The 22,284-nt window shown below is 44.9% G+C and overlaps 1 protein-coding gene across 3 annotated transcripts; it reads right to left on the bottom strand.

Annotated features, from left to right (window-relative positions):
• Positions 1-287: 287 nt before the first annotated feature.
• Positions 288-22,038, bottom strand: Cmbl (carboxymethylenebutenolidase homolog). 3 transcript variants are annotated; one of them, NM_001008770.3, is made up of 6 exons: positions 22,019-22,038; positions 8,511-8,743; positions 5,979-6,086; positions 4,624-4,766; positions 2,038-2,129; positions 288-822 (listed from the first exon to the last, which is right to left on the bottom strand). In NM_001008770.3, the coding sequence occupies exons 2-6, from the start codon at positions 8,723-8,725 to the stop codon at positions 643-645; spliced, it is 738 nt and encodes a 245-aa protein (NP_001008770.1). In that variant the 5' UTR covers positions 8,726-8,743; positions 22,019-22,038; the 3' UTR covers positions 288-642. The 3 variants fall into 3 exon arrangements, with proteins under 3 accessions (NP_001008770.1, XP_006232159.1, XP_063137823.1); XM_006232097.5 differs by lacking the exon at positions 22,019-22,038 and adding an exon at positions 18,766-21,033; XM_063281753.1 differs by lacking the exon at positions 22,019-22,038 and adding an exon at positions 10,887-11,046.
• Between the last annotated feature and the right edge of the window lie 246 nt (positions 22,039-22,284).

Genomic DNA, 22,284 nt, shown 5'->3' with positions numbered 1-22,284 from the left:
AAAAGCAAAGCATCCCTAATGAAATCTGGAGGCCCTTCCTTGCAGGTGCAGTCTGCTCCACCTCCACCAGCTTGAAGGACTTGGAGAGCCTAGTCTGGGACCCAGCAGGATGATAGTCTTACATTTTCTGTTCTGCAAGGTACTTCAGGGTGGGGTTGCCACCAAGTCCAATGACCATGATTCCTCAGACCCATGTGGTGAAAAAGATTGCCACAAGTTAAACTCTGACTTCCACATTTAAGGCATGTAGAAACAAGTGTTTGTTTAAAAGTGAAGCTACAAATTCACAAGTTTTAAAAATCACTTTATTAGGTTGAATAGTTAGAGTGGTGAGAACTGAATGTCAACACTGCTTACACTGAAGTGCAGAATTGAACTTCACTAGGGGAGATTGAATACACATAGAGACAACTCAAGATCTTCCTGGGTTTGTACATGTTAACAAATTACCAAGGTAAGGCCATATCTGAGAATCTAGCTGGTCCCTGAATGGCCCCAGGTTCCCCTAATAATTAGTTATGCTATCATTTAAGTCTTACAGATATTGATCATTTAGTTCCTACTGTATGTTTCAGGAGAATTTTAGGAGATGGTTAATTATTCGGGTCAATTTAATTATTCAAAATTTGTGCTTGAGTGCTGTTAAATATACTTGTTCAGCCATTCGATGAGATTCCTCCTCGCTTCCTCAATGTAGGGTTTGTCTGCAGGGGAGCAGTCTTCTCTCTTCCGATGCACAAAGCCATGAGTTTGCCCAGAAAATGTCTTAACTTGGTAATTAACTATGCAGTGTTCTTTAAGCTTCTGGATCAGTATAGAAACCTAATACACCAGGATGGGGGAAATACATGTACGTATGTGAGAATGGTGTGACCTTAACCCTTCAGTAGCATCTTCTAATCCTTTTGGGATTTTTGGTTCTATTTTGAGACAGGGTCTCTACCAAGCCCTGGCTGTCCCGGAACTTGCTCAACATGTAAATCAGGCTGGCTTCCAACCTTTCCTCCCAAGTGCTGGGATTAGTGGCATGCACCACCACAGCCAGCTAGAGTCTATTGGTCACACAGTGAGCTGGTTCCATAGCTATTGAGTTGTCTTAAACAGTCCTGGCCACTGAGGAGTTTCGGGGCAGCATAACGTTGCCTCCATACCAGTTCTAGGAGCTCCTGCATTTACACTGGAGCTGAGACCCAGTGTCCACTGTGAGTTGGTGCTGTGGGTCACAACTGCACCAGTCATGGTGGGTGCAGATTCTTAATCCCAGCAGCAGAGAGAAAGGCAGATCCCTGAGACCAGCATGGTCTATGTAAAGAGATCTGAAAAAACTTGAAGTGATCGGGTACATCCTTGCTGGGTTCAGTCCACAACAGCATAGGGCAGGGTGGGCATTCGATAGAACTGCCCTCCTGGCCATCCTAGCTTAGCCAAGGGTGTTAAAACCATTGCTTGTTTCCCTAATGACTATGGGGGCTATTGGGGAAATGGACTTTGCCCCAGCTATCAACATGAAACTACACACATGGGTCACTAGACCAGAAAAAGATCCAAATTCAAAGTTGGCCTGCTGTGTGTTAACTATTGCACATAGTAAAAGAAGCAAACCAAATGATTTTAAGTTGAGGACTGCTATAAAATATTTGTATTGAGACCTTAGTTAAGAGTTCTTAACAGTGCTTGCCTAGCAAGTGCAAGGCCCTGTGTTCGGTCCCCAACTCCGAAAAAAAAGGAAAAAAAAGTTCTTAACAGATGGCTGTTTTTTAACTTAAACTTTTTCCTAACCAACTGTGTGCTTAATAAATCCATCTCAGGCTATGCATAGGAACTAGTAGACAGAGTACCATGGAAACCATTCCCAGTGAACAGGCTGTATCAGGAACACATCCTTCAGCTGTCATTCTAAACAGGTCCATTCTGGGCTTAAGTTCATTAGTAAATTGTCACCATTGGGAAACTAACTGATAAATCAGTTTGAAACTTTCTCCAAAAAAGATGTCATGACATGCGATTAGATATGCAAATGGAAGGCTGCCTACTCACCTGCTCAAGTGGAATCACAGCATCATTTTCTGCAAAGATAAACAACGTTGGGTTCTTCAAATTATAAACATCTTCAGAATCTCTGATGATACCTGGAAAGAGTTGAGGGAGGTTGACTTCTGCCTGGATTTGGTGTGGTTTTGCAACATGAACCATGTGGTTAGACTGCTTTCATGTGCTGGGGGTGGAGATGGTATGCATGCTTTCATGGGGGTGACTGCATGGAGTCCTGTGCACATGTATATGTAAGTGTGGAGGCCAGGTATTCTTAATTCTTCATTTTGCCATAGGGTCTCACTGAGCCCAGAGCTCGGGGATTTCTATAGACCAGTGAGCTTGAAGAACCCATCTGTCTCCACCTGCCCAGTCCTGAGGTGGCAGACATGTGCAAAACCCACAACCCATCCCCCAAGCAGGTTTTTATGCAGATGCTAGGGATCACAACTCAGGTCTCCATGGATATGTGGCCAACACTTTATTGCCTTAACTATCTCCCCAGCTGTTTTTATTTTTAGCAATCCCACAGAAGCCTGGCCTATGGATTCTGTAAAAGTGCAACTGATTTAGCCAGGTCTTTCTACTCTGCATCCTGTTCAGCAGGAACCAGACCAATAAACTTGGTGCTGTTCTCTCTTGAGATGGCTTATACATCAGGTCATAATTTTCAAACCACCACTCTAGAATTTTCTACACAGGTCCCACATGTTCAGTGAACTGGACAGTTACATGAACAACAGCCATTGGACCAAGTTATTCAAACAAGACCCCAGAGACACAGGGAAGGTCTGCTCTACAGGTTATTGTATAAATTGTATTCTTCATGGACTGGACATCCTAAAGGTTAATTTGTGCAAAATATTGCTCTGCCAGGCTCAGGACAACCCACTGGTGCGCTTGGTTGGAAAAAAGCAAGTCCAGGTTGGGAGAATGAACAGGAAAGGACTAGTGAGATAGCTCACTTGCCACACAAGCCTAGGAACCTGCGATTGATCCCAGAATCCACATCAAGTTGTTCTCTGACTTCCACACAGGCATTGTAATGCACATGCACACATCATGCACGCATACACATAGGGATTTTTTAAAAGATGAAAGGAAAAACAACCTTTTCCCTGCTTCCTGCCACTGTGAGAGCAAAGCTAGGTAATACACAGTGTGTCTCCACTCTGTGTCTCCTCTTCAGAAAACAGCAAGCCACAGGCAGGATGGCAGTGCTCCCTGTACAACTCTGACAAAGCCAGGTCTGGACATTCCATAGATGTCTCTTACCCAGTTCCTGCCATAACCTGCCACTCACGTGCTGTACAACAGCAGCCAGCAGGTGGCGCCAAAAGGCATGCGTCTGGACCAACTTTTAATTCACCCAGAGATACTGTTGGCCTGAAAATTGGCTAGCCTCATACTAGTGATTTATTGCATTTGTTTGGTTGTGTGAGACTAGCTCTAATTATGTAGCTCGTGCTAGCCAGAAAATTTCAATCTTCCTGCTTCAGCCTCCCAAGTACTGGGGTTTCAAGAGTGTGTACATTCCTCACTTCTATTTCCTTTTGTGTAAGAAAATATTTTAGGGGTTGGGGATTTAGCTCAGTGGTAGAGCGCTTGCCTAGGAAGCGCAAGGCCCTGGGTTCGGTCCCCAGCTCCGAAAAAAAGAAAATATTTTATTTTTTTCCTTAGTGCTAATAGAAGATGAAATGCCATCTCAAGGAGTTCAAGCACCAGATTAAAAACAGCTTGTGAATGTGTAACTTTGAAATAGCAGTCAACTTTCTTATATTTGTTCTTGACATATTTTAATCTGGATGCTTTTAAATTGTACATTCAGTGTGCTTTCTGTCAACAGATAAAGGGTTCTTATCTCATAGTTCAAATAAGTTTTCTTTTGGCTAAAATGTAAATGTTGGGGCTAAAGCGATGGTTTATGAGGTAGGAGTACTGGCGCCTCTTCCAGAAGACCCAGATCAATTCCCAGCACCCACATGGTGATTCAAAATCATAACCACAGAAGGAATCTGACCACCTCTTCTGGCCTCTCTAACCACTAGGCACACGTGGGCATAGACATGCATGCAGGCAACATGCCCATACAATTTTTTAAAATCTGCTAATTTAAAAGAGAGTTAAAAGTTGCTGTTTGTACTGTTTGCTTTCTCGTGTGTGTGTGTGTGTGTGTGTGTGTGTGTGTGTGTGTGTGTGTGTGTACGCGCACAGATTTGCTGTTGCACAAGCACATAGATACATGAGAGGTCAGAAGACAACCTTGGATGTGTTCCTGGGGAGCCTTTCCACCTAGATTTTTGAGACAGGATCTAGAACTTATCAAGTAGGCTAGGCAAAGTGCCCAGTAAAGCCAAAAATAACACCTGTCTCCCTTAATATGAGTTCTGGGGACCAAATTCAGCATCTCATGCTTGCAAGCAAGACAAGAACAGTACTGACAGAGCCATCTTCCCCAGCTCTATTTTTAGATTCTGAAAACCATGCTAAGCTGGTTTACCTCACGCCATCGGGTTTTGTATTGCAGCTCGTGGGAGAAGCCTGTCACTCAACCATCCTGCTTTCCCTGAGTAAAACGTGCTAGGCACTTACCATAGACAGACACCCCCGCTCTGACTTCTGGATATGTCGTCATCACGTGGTGCACCACAATACCCCCCCAGCAGAAGCCCACAATGCCAATCTTCTGGGCATGACACTGTTGTTTCAGATACCTCAAGACAGCATCAACCTCTCTAGAACAGAAAAAAAAGGCATCACAGACAGAGCTGACAAGGCTGACCCTCAGGGTTGCTGAAACTGCAATGTCTCAGTGAATAGTACTCAATGTTTGAGATTTCTTTGGTGGTGAGAACCAGAAATCCTAGAAAGAAGCTGAGACTTGAAGGCTGACTGACTGCTTAAAACTCAGTGGCTGTAAAAAGCTTGGGAAGTTGCAGGTCTAGAGCCTGATCCTGAGCTACCTTTAGCCTATTAGTGAGGCATTCTTTGTCCACCTCTGTATTGACTCTAACTCCTGTAACTAGCAGATAAAGTTGAACCTAACATCCTGATAAGTACATAAGAGGAAAGAAAACCTTTGGAATATATCAACTCAACAAAACCGCATACTCCACCAATCAAAGAGCTAAGAATGCTACCAGATATCATCTGGGTCCTACAGCTGAGATTTCTCTACTAGCTATAACTGCCTAATTAATGTGTCCACCAATGTATTTGGAAAGTGTCTTGATTTGGAATCTACCTTTGTTCTGTTACTATTAAAACAAACAACAACAAAAAAAAATCTTCATGATACTGCTTTCATGGTGGAATGTAGAATTTGGAGTGAACTAAATCTCTGTGGCTTATATTGGGCCAATCAGAGAAGAGCAGTCTCCTCATCAGAATGATGGGTTTTCAGGATAGACTACAGAATCAATGAGGATGGGGGAGGGGGTGATGCTCTCAGGTTGCTCAGAGAGAGGCGATGGGCCTTCCTGAGCATGAAGCCAGCATACAGGAAGTGAAGCTAAGCTGTGATGAACAAATGAGAGCAGGATCGATTCCTGCTTGAACCCCAAACTACTTTCTTTGGGTCTATAGACCAATAGCTCTTTTAACTGCTGATCCACTTGGGATAGGTGTTCTATCTATCACTTGCAACCAAGCACCTAGGTGGATACAGGCAGGACTTTGAGTTCATGATTTCTAAGGGAAGTGAGCAGGTATGCTCACCAGGGCAGTGTGGCAAGTAATACATGTCAGCCTCTATCCTCAGCCCATATAGTGTGGTGGACCAAAACTCTTTCCCATAATGCTGTTGGAAGGACTCTGTCTAGAGCCAAGTGAAGTCATGCAGGGGGGAGGAGGAGAGGGGAGGGAGGGAAGAAATCCAATGAAGCTCAGCTTGTCTGTCCCTTCCCTGGGCTACAATAAATATAAAACCAAGCCTCTTGAAAACTTACCGGTTGATTTTTCTGGCATTTCTTGATTTCAACCACTCAGGGAAGGTGGACCAATCACCAGCCGGGTCCCATGGCTCTTGACCCACAAAGAAGTCTGGGACAATAGTTCTGTAAAATATGGGCATGAATCAACCTTTGAGTCACCTGGACTCAATGTCCTGGTTTATTAAATGCCTCGTCGGGTTGCCAATTCTAGGCAGAGGGAAGGAAAATCCTTGGCCACGAAGGCCACCCTTTATTGCAACAGAGATCATCTGCTGCGGGCCAGATTGCCTCAGATTCCACAACTACAAGTACACAGCTTCCAGCAGTTTGGTGTGACCCTGCTCTAGCAAGTGAGAGGGCCATTAGCAGGGATACTTCTCAAGAGCTATTCCAGTGCAGAAGGAAGGAAAACTGGACCTATGGGCAAAGGGTGTGTCCTGCCAAAGGTCCTTCCTGCCTCGATAGAGTTAGTTGATCCTCTCAGCCAGCCCAGGACTCTCAATGATCGCCAGTCACTGTGATAGAGTCATACTGCCCCAGACTCTGCACAGGCTGCCAGACAGTCTCCTGCCCCACGAGTAAGGTCCACAGCAGGTTCTAGAACAGGCAATGAGAAGAGTAAACAAAGTGAAGGCTAACATCTGAGGCTGTCCTCTGACTTCTAAATGCTCACAGTGGTGAGCATGAACCTTCAGTCAGACACACACATATATATCATTGTGTACACATACAAGTCATATGAAGGATCAAATAATACATCGCCCAGCCATAGGCAACTCAGAGTTGGGAAATCATGGACATTACTAATACTAGTTACTTTACATACCCTCAAGCAATCTGAGACTGGGCAGTGTAGCAGAGGGCCTGGTCCCTGAAACACAGCTGCAGGTAACTCTCTACCTTGGGAGACTGTGGCCCTAGCTCAATCCTGAGTTGGCTTCTAGAAGAACCATGGACTCCAATTCGCAATCCTGCCTCTCTCCTCCCAAGACAAGCCCCTCTGCTGTACAGGTAGGCAGAGCACTACAGCCTGGGTCTGACAGGCCAAGTTGAAGTCTTAGTACCACCTTGTACTGTAGAGAGAACTTGACAAGTAACTGGCCACTTTTATCCCTCACACTTTTAAAATATGTGTTTACTTTTATGAGTGTTTATCTGCATGTATTGTGTGTACTACGTACATACCGGGTGCCTGCTGAATCCAGAAGGTGGGTCAAATCCCCTGTACTTAGTTACATGTGGTTGTGAGCTGCCATGTGTGTTGTCTGAACCAAACCTGGGTTGTCTGCCAAGTCATGGAGTATTTGTAACTACTGAGCCATCTCTCTAGCCTCTGGGCTCCCATTCTTGACCAGACAGACAGAAGTGTGGACCATCTAGGCTCAGATGGCTTGAGGATAAGTAAATGAGTATCATGAATGGGTCAGAGCCTTGGAAGGCCTAGTTAGTTCTCTGCTTGTGCTATATATCCTCCCTGTACCTAAGGACTCTCCTACGACAACAGGCATTGTCCCATTCAAGCAGCCGCTTACTGTTCACCCAGAGCAACTGAGAACCTCTGGCTTCATGCCTTGACTTCCCAATCTGCAATATGGGGACAGTAATATTCATCCCTCCCAGGGCTGCTGGAAGAGTGTGGTTCCTGTCCATGTTAGCTATTATAGGTTTACTTAGAGGTTTCCCCAGAAAATGTCCCACTTTCCCCAAAGACGTCTTCTCATGCATTGATAGGTTCTAATCTCAGTGGGGGAAAGAAGATGGGCTTGCCCTAGACTTCCAGCTTTCTTTGGACTAGGAACTCAAGTTTCTATAATAATAAGCTGCCTCACCCATGCAAAAGTCAGTGCTATGCGAGTGAACTGAGTGGGATGTCATCACTGTGGAGAGTTTGGAATGCTGCAGGTCCAGGACTCAGTTCTCTTGGGGTGTCTTCATCCCTCATAATCTGTTCATGACCACTCTGCGTTTGACCTACCTAACGCCTCCTGGCTATCACCTAAATCCTTTGGAATGCACTAACAGAGCAGTAGTATCCACCAACGTAAGAGCTAAGACTGTCATCAGCTGTCACGTGACACCTACAGCAGCAGGTTTCGATGACACTCATCTACTCTACCTGACTTTCTTTCGTTCTGAGTCACTGTCCCAGCAGACCTGTGAAAATCACCCCGAGGCTGGGATTCCTCAAGGTCCACAGGTGAGTGTGCATAGGGGTGCTGCCCTGTGCCTGGATGGAGCCCTTCACGGGGAGAGGACCCTCGGTTCAGCATGTCTGCAGGGCTGGGTACCCTGGGGACTTGATGTCCTGGGATTCTGTTGGGAAGAGTTGGCTCTACAAGGTTAGAGTTAAATCTCAAAGGACAGTTCCCACTTCCCATCACTGATCACCAAGGCTATGATAGATTATATAAATAAGAATATAACTCAAGCCACTTTGGGTTTTGGGTTTTTTTGTTGTTGTTGTTGTTTTTTTTTCTTTCTGAAGTGAACAAAACAGACCACAGAAATTCACATAAACTTAAACAAAGAATAGAACTTCATACGTACGTGTATCCATTTCCAGCAATCATGTCAGCCATATACCTGGTGTTGGACAGCTGCCAGCCAAATATATCCTGGACAACAATCACAGCTTTGCCTGCATCCACAGGGGACCGGGTGACATATGCCTTGATGTGCTCAACCTGAACTTCCTGGCCCATGCCACCATAGTCTAGCCTGTGACCAATGTCACATGGGCAAGGGTTAGCTTCGTTAGCCATTGGGGTCTTGACGTCAGGCTACAGAGGGAATGAAATATTCATCACATGCTGAGTGGTTCATATCTAAGTGGTTCATAATCTGTGCTAAATAAACTATAAATAAACTCAGTAGTGTGGTGGCTAAGGTCAGTCAAACTGGAAATGTAGCTCTGTTGCTAGAGCACTCACCTCGTATGCCTGAAGCCTGGAATTAGATCCCTAGCACTTCATAAACCAGGTGTGGCGGTGCACACCTGTAAAACCAATGAAGTCAGGCAAGCATAGGGAATAGTTTAGCAACTTAGGACTCCACTTGGGTTGAGCTCTGCATATACCTCTCTCTCTCTCTCTCTCTCTCTTTAAAAAGATTTTTATTTATCTTATTATGTATAATAATAATACAATAGTACACACAAGAAGAGGGTATCTGATCCCATTACAGATGTTGTGAGCCATGTGGTTGCTGGGAATTGAACTCAGGACCTCTGGAAGAGCAGCCAGTGCTCTTAACCACTGAACCATCTCTCCAATCCCACACTCTCTTCTAATGACATACCTAGCAGCCTAGAAACCTTACCTGTAGATACTATGCATGCATACCCTCTCTGAACAATGCCCATAGCAACCTGTTAACACCTAGGACTCCCTTGGCATCAAACTATATATGCAACTCCTCAGAACAATGGAATATGTTTCCCCTCTCCTTAACAATCATCAAACTTCGAGTCTAGTCAATCATGCTCCAGTTGTGTTACAGTAGGAGGGGATGACCTGGTTTCAACTGGTTTGGGCGGGGGGAACGTTTGCAGTAAGGAAAACTGTATCCTCTAAATGAACTTAGAGAGAATCTTCTCTCTGACCTCTTGTGCCTATTCATGATTGAGCATACATGTAATTAAATCGGGAGCATTATGGGGAGGGACTTGCACAGTAAAGAAAAGATTATACAGCTTAATAGAGAAACTACAACAAAACAAACAAAAACAAAACACGGTTGCACAATCTTATCACTTGGGAGGCAGGGTAGGCAGATCTCTGCAAGTTCGAGGCCAGCCTGATCTACAAGGTTCTAGAAACAGCAAGTGCAATGCGATAAGACTCTGTTTCCAAAACAAAACACAAAATGAAAACCACCCAAACCATCCCCCTATTAACCAACCCCCCCCCCTTCTCGAACTCCACAAACAGAAGGCCCAAGCCGTAATCAGAACTCTGAGGTCCCTTTTCAGCCTTATGCCCCACTGTCATGCTTGGTGGTGGATCTGACCCATTCTGCTGCTTTGTGTTGTTTAAACAGCATTCCCTTGACACTTGGAAACTGTGTGAGTCTTGAGTAAGACACAGAGAGCCTGAAAAAAGCCAGGCCCTGGCCAGCATTTGGGTGTGAGATAGAGGCGGGAAGATGAGAAGTTTAAGGTTACCTTCAGTTACCTAGAAAATCTGAGGACAGCTTGGACTGTGAGAGAGACCCAGTCTCAAAGCTAACTAATAAACGCTCAAATGCTTTGCAAGTCAGTTACCAGGGAGACCGTACATTTAAAGGCCAGTGAGTCTCTGCAGAATGGATGGCAGAGAGCTCTCCATCTACACTGTGTATATTCAGGAGGACAGGGTAAAAGGGAGCTCAGCCTCAAGAAGAAGCAGACCTGTGAGCCCACTTACACTGCTGTAGCAAGACAACAGCTCAAAAGCAACCACAGAACACTGTCCAAAATGGCGGACAGAGAGGCCCAGAGAGTGGCAGAGCCACTAACTGCTGTCTGTAGCAGGAACTCTTTCTAACCCACAGATGTCACCTCCTCCCTGTCCCCTCATGTGGTAGGAGCAGAGAGACAGTTCTCATAAGATGCTAAGATGAGCTGGCCCTTGTGAGCATCCCCCCCCCCCCTTCCCCAGGCACCACCTCCTGTTCGCACTGCTTTCAGAACCACGATCGGTTCTGTGAAGTTACTTTGGAAGCACATGTACATTCACACCTAAAACATCCTTCAAAGAGGTGAACAACAAAAGAAACTAACGACATTAAATTCTGACTCCTGGAAGAATTCTAAACTAGGTTCACATATAGCCAAGGTGTGACAGAAAGAGAGGAGATGGGGGGGAGAGGGAGAGGGAGAATAAACAGAAGGGTGCAAAGGAAAACAATGGAGGAGGAAGAGAAGTAGATTTAAAAAATATTTACCCTTATGAATATCGACGCAAAAATACTCAACAAAATTCTGGCAAACCGAATCCAAGAGCACATCAAAACAATCATCCACCATGACCAAGTAGGCTTCATCCCAGGCATGCAGGGATGGTTTAATATACGGAAAACCATCAACGTGATCCATTATATAAACAAACTGAAAGAACAAAACCACATGATCATTTCATTAGACGCTGAGAAAGCATTTGACAAAATTCAACACCCCTTCATGATAAAAGTCCTGGAAAGAATAGGAATTCAAGGCCCATACCTGAACATAGTAAAAGCCATATACAGCAAACTAGTAGCTAACATTGAACTAAATGGAGAGAAACTTGAAGCAATCCCACTAAAATCAGGGACTAGACAAGGCTGCCCACTCTCTCCCTACTTATTCAATATAGTTCTTGAAGTTCTAGCCAGAGCAATCAGACAACAAAAGGATGTCAAGGGGATACAGATCGGAAAAGAAGAAGTCAAAATATCACAATTTGCAGATGATATGATAGTATATTTAAGTGATCCCAAAAGTTCCACCAGAGAACTACTAAAGCTGATAGACAACTTCAGCAAAGTGGCTGGGTATAAAATTAACTCAAATAAATCAGTTGCCTTCCTCTATACAAAAGAGAAACAAGCCGAGAAAGAAATTAGGGAAACAACACCCTTCATAATAGACCCAAATAATATAAAGTACCTCGGTGTGACTTTAACAAAGCAAGTAAAAGATCTGTACAATAAGAACTTCAAGACACTGAAGAAGGAAATTGAAGAAGACCTCAGAAGATGGAAAGATCTCCCATGCTCATGGATTGGCAGGATTAATATAGTAAAAATGGCCATTTTACCAAAAGCAATCTACAGATTCAATGCAATCCCCATCAAAATACCAATCCAATTCTTCAAAGAGTTAGACAGAACAATTTGCAAATTAATCTGGAATAACAAAAAACCCAGGATAGCTAAAGCTATCCTCAACAATAAAAGGACTTCAGGGGGAATCACTATCCCTGAACTCAAGCAGTATTACAGAGCAATAGTGATAAAAACTGCATGGTATTGGTACAGAGACAGACAGATAGACCAATGGAATAGAATTGAAGACCCAGAAATGAACCCACACACCTATGGTCACTTGATTTTTGACAAAGGAGCCAAAACCATCAAATGGAAAAAAGATAGCATTTTCAGCAAATGGTGCTGGTTCAACTGGAGGGCAACATGTAGAAGAATGCAGATCGATCCATGCTTATCACCCTGTACAAAGCTTAAGTCCAAGTGGATCAAGGACCTCCACATCAAACCAGACACACTCAAACTAATAGAAGAAAAACTAGGGAAGCATCTGGAACACATGGGCACTGGAAAAAATTTCCTAAACAAAACACCAATGGCTTACGCTCTAAGATCAAGAATCGACAAATGGGATCTCATAAAACTGCAAAGCTTCTGTAAGGCAAAGGACACTGTGGTTAGGACAAAACGGCAACCAACAGATTGGGAAAAGATCTTTACCAATCCTACAACAGATAGAGGCCTTATATCCAAAATATACAAAGAACTCAAGAAGTTAGACCGCAGGGAAACAAATAACCCTATTAAAAAATGGAGTTCAGAGCTAAACAAAGAATTCACAGCTGAGGAATGCCAAATGGCTGAGAAACACCTAAAGAAATGTTCAACATCTTTAGTCATAAGGGAAATGCAAATCAAAACAACCCTGAGATGTCACCTCACACTAGTGAGAATGGCTATGAGCAAAAACTCAGGGGACAACAGATGCTGGCGAGGATGTAGAGAAAGAGGAACACTCCTCCATTGTTGGTGGGATTGCAAACTGGTACAACCATTCTGGAAATCAGTCTGGAGGTTCCTCAGAAAATTGGACATTGAACTGCCTGAGGATCCAGCTATACCTCTCTTGGGCATATACCCAAAAGATGCCCCAACATATAAAAAAGACACGTGCTCCACTATGTTCATTGCAGCCTTATTTATAATAGCCAGAAGCTGGAAAGAACCCAGATGCCCTTAAACAGAGGAATGGATACAGAAAATGTGGTACATCTACACAATGGAATATTACTCAGCTATCAAAAACAACGAGTTTATGAAATTCGTAGGCAAATGGTTGGAACTGGAAAATATCATCCTGAGTGAGCTAACCCAATCACAGAAAGACATACATGGTATGCACTCATTGATAAGTGGCTATTAGCCCAAATGCTTGAATTACCCTAGATACCTAGAACAAATGAAACTCAAGACGGATGATCAAAATGTGAATGCTTCACTCCTTCTTTAAAAGGGGAACAAGAATACCCTTGGCAGGGAATAGAGAGGCAAAGATTAAAACAGAGAATGAAGGAACACCCATTCAGAGCCTGCCCCACATGTGGCCCATACATATACAGCCACCCAATTAGACAAGATGGATGAAGCAAAGAAGTGCAGACCGACAGGAGCCGGATGTAGATCGCTCCTGAGAGACACAGCCAGAATACAGCAAATACAGAGGCGAATGCCAGCAGCAAACCACTGAACTGAGAATAGGACCCCCGTTGAAGGAATCAGAGAAAGAACTGGAAGAGCTTGAAGGGGCTCGAGACCCCATATGTACAACAATGCTAAGCAACCAGAGCTTCCAGGGACTAAGCCACTACCTAAAGACTATACATGGACTGACCCTGGACTCTGACCCCATAGGTAGCAATGAATATCCTAGTAAGAGCACCAGTGGAAGGGGAAGCCCTGGGTCCTGCTAAGACTGAACCCCCAGTGAACTAGACTGTTGGGGGGAGGGCGGCAATGGGGGGAGGGTTGGGAGGGGAACACCCATAAGGAAGGGGAGGGGGGAGGGGGATGTTTGCCCGGATACCGGGAAAGGGAATAACACTCGAAATGTATATAAGAAATACTCAAGTTAATAAAAAAAAATATTTAAAAGGTGTCCAGCACCTGAAGAATGCTACACAAGGTTGTCTTCTGGCCTCTCCATGCATGTATACACATATGTACATGTACCCCACACATAGGTACACCCATCCACAGACACACACATGCACAAAGAAATAAAAAATATAAGGTAAAAAAAACATAAAATATCTGAAATTCCATGGAACCAAGTGTGGAGGGGGGCGGGCACAGGAGAGAGCCAGATTTGGTGGTCCAAGAGGTAGAGGCAGGTGGATCTGTGTGAGTTTTAGGCTAGCCTGGTCTACAGAGCTCCAGTTCAAGTTCCAGGACAAGCAATGTTGTTACACAGAGAAAGCCTGTTTCAGAAAGCAAACAAAACCATCACACAGACAGGGACTGTGTTCCAAGGCAGACTGTGAGGGAGTAGAGTTTCTTCATTGTTAATAGAACTAAGAACTGTGTATCAGGGAGAACCTAAAACCAGGAGGGAAGATGTCCTACAACCCCGAGCCTTGTGCTTCCAGCAAGGTCCTGCAGTCAGGAGCAGGTTTCAGGTGGGCAGAAAGGCACAGCAGGATACTGTGAGGTCATCCTAGAGGCCAACAAGACAGGACACAGTTAACTAGTTGACCCACGTGGGAAGGATAGACTGCCCAAGGAAGGAGCAACAGAATCCACAGAGAAGCCCAGCTGAGAAAACAAGTCACATAGAGCCCCTCCCAGCCAAGCAGAGATCATATCCCAGGCCTGGAAACCCAAGTGGAGAATACAGAATTAGCCTGTTCCACACACATGCAGAAGAATACCTTTCCTTTAACGCTAAGCTACAATGGGGTCTCTTAAATGAGACTCCAAAATCAAAACATCAAGGAAAAGATTCATAAATTTCAATTACTTTAACCAATTGTTAAGGAAAAAGCAAAAAGCCAGGGATGGAGGGATGACTCAGCAGTTAAGCTCTTGCAGAGGACCTGAATTCAGTTCCCGGCACTTACATTATTAGATGGTCCAGTTCCAGGGGATTTGAAGTTCTCTCTGACCCTTGAAACACCAACACACATGCAGTGTACATAAACTTATGCAGGTGCACGTGCGTGTGCGCGCGCACACACACAGATATAAGGAATAATTTTGTTTTAGATTTATTTCTTTATTTTATATATAAGTACACTGTAGCTGTCTTCAGACACACCAGAAGAGGGCATCAGATCTCATTACAGATGGTCGTGAGCCACCATGTGGTTGCTGGGATTTGAACTCAGGTCTCTGGAAGAGCAATCAGTGCTCTTAACCACGGAGCCGGCTCTCCAGCCCCATAAGGAATAATTTTTAAGTGGGGGAAAAAGCCAAGGAATGGTGCTACACACTTTTAATTTTTAATCCGTGCACTTGGGATACAGAGGCAGGCAGATCTCTGTGAGTTCAGGCCAGCCTGGTCTACAGAACAAGTTCCAGGACAGCTCATGTTACACAGAGAAACCTTGTCTTAAATGAGAGAGAGAGAACACTACAGAAAATTCGAAAATTGAGTGGATATTTAAAGATGTGCAGACTACTATTAAGATGGGCCAGGAAGAGGGAAAGCTGCTATGTGGCAGAGTCCTGTCTTTCATAGACAAAAGACATCTGTACAGATGAAGTGACCAGATGTTTGGGACTCATCACCCAGTGTAGTGGGGCGAGACAGGGAGATGTTCTAAGTTTCATCAGAGTCTTCAGTGAGTTCACAGATGTCCTAATCTCTTATTTGGCTATCTTGAGCTTGTGCACAAGGTTTTAGGTGTTCAATATAAAGAAGACAATAAAGTTTCTAAAAAAATAATCAGAATGAATAACTCGGGAGGCACAATCAACTAGATATCTTGAGTTGGAGGCCAGCCTGGGCTACAGAGCAAGTCCCAGGCCAGTCTGAGCTGTATAGTAAGATGGTGTCTGAAAACAACTTTAAAGGCTCCATAAAAACTAGATATATGTCCTACAGAAAGTCACAGGAATGCGTGCACACTACCACACATTAGTGAAGAAACAACGTTCCAAATGGCACTAATGATAACAGCAATTGGACACAATGTAACTACACAAAAAACATGTTTGTTGTTTTTCCTTTTGTAGAAAAGTTTCTCCATGTACACCAGGCTGGCCTCAGCCTCAAGGATCTGCCTGTCTATGCCTCCAGAATGCTAGGATTAAGATAAGCACCATCGCACTGGGCTCAGTTGTGAGTATTTTTCATTGTAGTTTGAAACGTGTCCTTTCCAAATACAGGTATGTTCAATTCTTGATTTTAGTCTCTGAAAGTGACCTTAATTAAAACTATGGTCCTAGCAGATGCATCACACCAAGTGGGGCCAGGCCTAGCCAATGGTTGGTATCCTCACAAGAATACAGTGATCTGCACTTACATATAGACATTTGTGAGAGACCACATGAAGAGGCAGACCACTGGAAGCCACCAGGAGCTGAGAGAGACAGGGAAGGATTCTCTCCTACATGTTTCAGAGGGAAGATAGCTTTGTCGATGTTGGACTTCTCGCTTCAGAACTCCAGAAAATAAATATAGTAGTACCTGGGGGGGAAGACTAAGATTGCCCTAGATGGGCTTCGTCTTGGCCCAAGATGGCCTTAAATTCACTCTGTAGTCAAGGATGGCCTTGAACATCTGGTTTTCCTGTCTGTGATTCCCAACTGCTGGGATTGCAGGCACGCACCGCCAGGGTTGGCTCTAAAATCTTTCAATTTGTATGTAGCACAAAAAGGAAAGGGAGGAATAATGGCAAATGCCTTTAATCCCAGCACTCAGGAAGCAAAGGCAGGTGGATGCCTGTGACTGTGAGGCCAGCCCGGTCTGTACAGAGAGCTGTAGGACAAGCAGAGCTACATAATGGGACTCTGTCTAAAAGGGGGGTGCATTATACATCAATATTAAGCTATATATAAGTGGTTCTCAACCTTTCTAATGCTGCAACCTTTTAACATAGTTCATGATGTTGTGAGCCCCCATTGTTACTTCATAGCTGTCATTTTGCTACTGTTATTATAAATTGTAATGTAAATATCCATATGTAGGATATCTGATCTGCACTCCCCTATGGGGTCTTGACCCACAGGCTACCACCTCTGGCTTATATGTTGGGCTGATAAAGTGAGTGGATGTTAAATAATTTACTACATGCTGCTGAATAGTCTTAGTTTCAAGTTTGCAGAGGGAAAGGGAAAGTTTTAAGAGAAAAGAAATTAAGAAGTTATTCAGTCAAGCCAGGTAAGCGATTTGCTTGGTTGTTTTTATGAGCTACTTACAGAATGATTACCAGCTAGACATGTCACCAGAGACCAGCATCAAGACCCATGTCCATTGCTGCCCTGTGCGGAGAAGAGATTCCAAGGCCAGACATAGGGTGCATGGCTGTTATATCAGCTTTCTGCAGGCCAACACAGGATATGCTCCTTAGGGTTTTCGTTAACTTGATATAAGCCAAAGTTGTTTGACAGGAGGGAACTTCAGTTGAGAAAATGCCCCCATCGGACTGGCCTGTAGGCCAGTGTGCCAGACAGTTTCTTGACTGATTGGGGATGAAGGGCCATCTCTGGGTGTAATGACTGGTTTTGAGTCAACAACACAAGCTATAGTCATCAGAGAGGAAATGAGATCCAGCTGTGAGACATTTTCTCAGTTAGTGATCAATGGGCCAAGACCTGAGCCCATTGTGGGTGCTGTCAGGCCTGGGCCGGTGGGTGGGTTCTATAAGAAAGCAGGCTGAGTGTCTTAGTCAGGGTTTCTATTTCTGCACAAACATCATGACCAAGAAGCAAGTTGGGGAGGAAAGGGTTTATTCAGCTTACACTTCCACATTGCTGCTCATCACAAAAGGAAGTCAGGACTGGAACTCAAGCAGGCCAGGAAGCAGGAGCTGATGCTGAGGCCATGGAGGGATGTTACTTACTGGCTTGCTCAGCTTGCTTTCTTATAGAACCCAGGACTACCAGCCCAGGGATGGCACCACCCACGACAGGCTGGGTCCTCCTCCCTTGATCACTAATTGAGAAAATGCCTTACAGCTGGATCTCATGGAGGCATTTCCTCAAGGGAGGCTCCTTTCCCTCCGATAACTCCAGCTTGGGTCAAGTTGACACACAAAACCAACCAGTACTGAGCAAGCCAGAGGAAACAAACGGCAGCACCCATCCAAGGCTTCTGCTTCTGCTCAGCCTCCAGGATCCTCCCTGCCTTTTTGTCTCGGGGTTTTGTTGTAGCAATAGAAACCCTAAGACAATCGGGATCCTGGGGTGTAAAGAAAGCTGATCTTCCACTCACAAGCTTCCACCTGGCATCTGCAGTCCCTATCTGAGTCTTTCTCTGCTTTAGTCTTCCACAGAAGCAAAGGGCCTAAGCTTAGACACTTCAAGATGTCTAGTGTGCTTCCTTTCCTCTAAGGCTTGGATTCCATTATTGGGTTTAATGTTTCTCCTTGACCCCACGTTCCTACGAAAATATCTTAGAAAAACTTTCAAGGATGACCAGCCTGCTCTGTCCTTCGGCAGAAGCCGAAGTGGCCAGACTTGAGGTGGTCTTTATATGAACTGGAGTCAGGCAAAGGCTACCTGTACACTGCTCTGGGCAGAGAAGGAAAGTGAATCTTGCAAGAAAGAAACAAGCAAGCAAGCAGGAAAAGGCAAACAGAGCAAGCAGAACAGCATTCCTCCATGACTTCTGCTTTAGGTCCTGCTTTCCTGCTCTGACTTCCTCAGGGATAGATTAGGATATCAGAGTATAAGCCAAATAAATCCTCTGCTCTCTATCTAGTTTTTGATCCTGGTGTTTTAACCTAGCAATAGAAAGCAAACTAGGACAAAGATTACAAGTTGGCTTGGAAGCCAGCCTGGGTAAGAGATCGTGAGCAACCTATCTCAAAACAAAAGAAGAAAAAGAACGAAGTGGTTCCATGAGCTAGTCTCTTACCTGGACTCTGCTGGGAAGACCCAAAGGAATCTAGTCCCTTCGAAGGTGCTGGCAACAGGCTTTTCCGACTCGAGCTCCAATTACAAAAGGAATTTTTACATCCAGGAGAGCCAAGGTTTTTCTCCCACAGAATGGGGTAGAGCCAACATAGGCCCAAGAACGCCACATGTGGAAGGCTGGAGTCCTGCCCAGCTCTTTCACATGGTCTCAACCGCTGAGCCCAGTCTAAGAAGCAGGAGCCAAGTGTACTCTGGACAGGGCAAGCAGTTTCTACCCACGGACAGGCCTGTGGGGGTTCAGGCTAAGAATCAAGAATACATGCTTGACCCTTGGCAGCCCGTGTTTTCTGGGTCTGCCTCCAGGATTTTTGCTTTTCCCCATGATACATTTTCTAGAAGGCGAGCTTCAGGATAAAGCAAAGACCTCACTCCTATACAGACTAAAAATGATCCATGGGCCCTGTGGCCCCTGAGGCTAAGTCTCCAGGATCAAATGATCTGAGTGGGAACAAATCATGGGACTTCAGGTCTCCAAGCTCAAAGGAGTACAAAGCGCCCGCTCAAGATTACTAAAGCAAACAAAACATGAGGTGACATTTATGGTTAGCTTAAGCAAATAAAGGACAAGGAAAGGCCTCTGGTGCTATATCTTACCACCTTTAGTCATGCAAAAAGAGCCTAGAATATTCCTCCCAGGCCTTTCTTTTCCTTTCCTACAAACATAACGTGGACATGCCAGGACGTCCCTTCATGTCCTTGCTTTGGGGGTACATTTGCTTAGAATACTTTATGCAATTCTTTCTAGAAGTCCACCTGTGGGAAGAACATTCCGTACTCTGCCATAGCCGTAGTTCACAGTAAGTTCACACCTGGGGTGACAGGAGAGAAAGGGGGAGATGCTGCAACTGGCTGGAATACAAGCCCTCCAGAAGGTGAGATGAAGTTCACATGGATACAAAGTTTCTTCTCAATGGAAGCAGGAAGGAGATTAATTATAACAGGCAGGACATTGTTTGGAAATCTATCAGCCTACCAGTAGCCCATGACCTACAAAGAATTGCAAAATGCAAATACACGGAATAAGGCCGGAGAGTGAGCCACAGAGAAAGGGCACTCTGCATTGAGGCGTGGTTTCTTCTGCACAATATCAGGTCTTTCATAGGACTGGCAGGCTTTCTGTTCCTCTCAGGTTGGGGCAGGCTCATTAACTGTGTGTTTGAGGCTACATCCACCCTTAGAGCAGGTCCATAATCCCCACTGGCAGAGCCTCCTAAAGTCAGGGAGTTCGTTGTGGTACCATTGTCCTAAGAAGGACACCCTGATGATAATGTCTTCTGGCAAGGGTGTAATGGCTATTGACAGAGAATGCTAGATTTCCCCCATAATCGTTCATGGGAGATACTGCAAATATATAAATCACAGGCTTTCTCCTGTAGTAGGACATCTGTTGCTCCTACCAGCCTGCCTCTCACAGGCAAATCCCTATAAATTACAAGGCCAAGAACCAGGTGGGCTGGGGTCACTCTGCTGGAGGAGGGAGTGCTCATCTGGCATTCGTGAAACCCTGGGCTCAATCTCCAGACCCCCAAATAGGGCATGGAGAGATAGACCTGTAATCTGAACACTGAGAAGATGAAGGGTGAAAAGGTCAAGGCTGCCCCTGGCTGCACAGGGAGCTTGAGCACAGTCTAGGTTTTTCAAAATAAAACTCTGAGGATTCCTATTATAGGTGTGATGTGCAAATTTCAAGGGCTCCCTCAACCTCTCCAAGGATTTCCCATATCTCCTTTGTCATAGGCATCTCCCTGGGGTCTTCCCTTGCTGCACATAGGTCTGCACTTTCTGACAACTTTTTTTGAGTCAGCTAGGACATCCGTCCCCTCTGTCATGACTATCACAAACCCTCGGTTGTTTACACCTGGGTGAATGTTCATCTTTTGTGGAAAACAGTCTTTCAGGAGTAGAACTCTATCACTTTCCCTGCTCTCTGGAAGTCAGACACAGTCATAGAGCATGTCTCCAAGTATAGTTTTCCTGATTTGAAGCTCTGAGGATTTGCGTAGCTCAGAAGTCCGATCACACAATGAAGTTGTCCAAAAGAAATAGGAGAAGAAGAAAAAAAAAAACCAAAAACAAAAAAGAAAAAATTAAAAAAAAAAAAACCTCAACAAGCTCAGGGCACAAACAGGATTGCAGCAGGAAGTACCTGCAAATAGGAATCATAGACCTGGGCTCAGAGTGCAAGGGCAAGTTTGATCCTGTAGAAAACTGGTGTTCGAGAGGGAGGGGCTGGCAGCTTGCCAGGTTAAAGGTTATAGAAACTTCACTGCACCTGATTTTGAGTCCTGCCCTGGGGAAGGCAGAGCCAACTCCTAGCCATGGGTGATTCTGCTGTCCCTCCTCCAGCTACTTAGTTTTCCTGACCATGTGTGCAATTTGCATAAGGTCCATGGTTTAGCACGCATTTCCACAGCATTAAGTAGGAAGCTAAATCTAAGGAGCACATAGAGACCTCTTTAAACATGTCAATCACTGCCATGCCTCTGGCCTGTTCTCTCTGTTGCAGGCCCAACAGGCTGTCCTGTGTGTGCACAGGGCTCCACTCTGACCACCTTGTTTTAAACTGTCTCTGAAAACAACAGGTGGCCTTTTCTGTCAGCAAGTGGATATAAACTGCATCGGCCAGTCTCTTTAGGGCCTGGGCCAGACCCAGTGGCCATGGGGCGTAAAACCACACTGTCTGTCTTGGCAAGATCGACCCACCATCTAGGATGTCATATTCTTATATGACAGCACCTCTCTGCTTCTACGCACCCAGAAGGGCTGCTGCCAGACATTACTGAATTTAATGCAAATATACTAAATATGCTCAGTTTGTTCACAGCTCCATGTTCACAAACAAACAAACAAACAAACAAACCAATACAATCAAAACGCCCAGCCTAAAAATAGTATTTAAGGGCAGGGAAGAACGGTTCTTCTCAAGAACACTATTTGACCACAAGCTCTTCGCTGTTTTAAAAAGCTAACATCTGAATAACTACAGAAAAATATACTCAGAAGTAAAGGTGGGTACCTAGGGCTGGCTCACATTGTGGCCCTTGCCTTTTTGCCAGGACAATATATATGGCAGTTCATTTTGGAAGATAGAATTTTAAGTGCCTCATGTCTGCACCTGCAAACGTCCTTTGCTTTCTTGCAAACCCACAAGCAAGGTCCAGCAGGCTTGTCTGTCCCCAGTGACCGGCACCTACCTTGTCTAATGGTGAAGAGCAAGTCAGCAGGAGGCAAACGCCCTGGAGCTGACCCGGTAGGGAGGGACATGCAGAAGGAGGGAGGAGTCTCAGTCTGCAGGGGAAGTGGACGCTGTGACAGTGTCCTGAATTCCCGGGAAAACCCGGGGGAGGGGCAGGTCCGCAAGGACTGAGAAGTGGCTGGCTCCGAGATGGAGGCAAGAGGGCAGGGTGGGAAGAGTGGTGATAGGAGGGAAACAAAGGCCCTGAGGAGGTAGAAAGGGAGC

Source organism: Rattus norvegicus, chromosome 2 (assembly GCF_036323735.1).
Source record: "Rattus norvegicus strain BN/NHsdMcwi chromosome 2, GRCr8, whole genome shotgun sequence".
Lineage (NCBI taxonomy): Eukaryota > Metazoa > Chordata > Mammalia > Rodentia > Muridae > Rattus > Rattus norvegicus.
Note: the sequence above shows the minus strand (reverse complement) of the source record. Positions and strands in the feature narration are given on the sequence as shown.

Coding starts and splice junctions, on each gene's coding strand:
- Cmbl (XM_063281753.1), bottom strand. CDS start 11,024: ATGGTTTTCCGTATATTAAACCATCCCTGCATGCCTGGGATGAAGCCT. Junction 6,087..8,510: donor ATTGCTGGAAATGGATACAC/GTACGTATGAAG, acceptor CATATTTTACAG/AACTATTGTCCCAGACTTCT. Junction 823..2,037: donor CTGTGATTCCACTTGAGCAG/GTGAGTAGGCAG, acceptor CTGGTGTATTAG/GTTTCTATACTGATCCAGAA.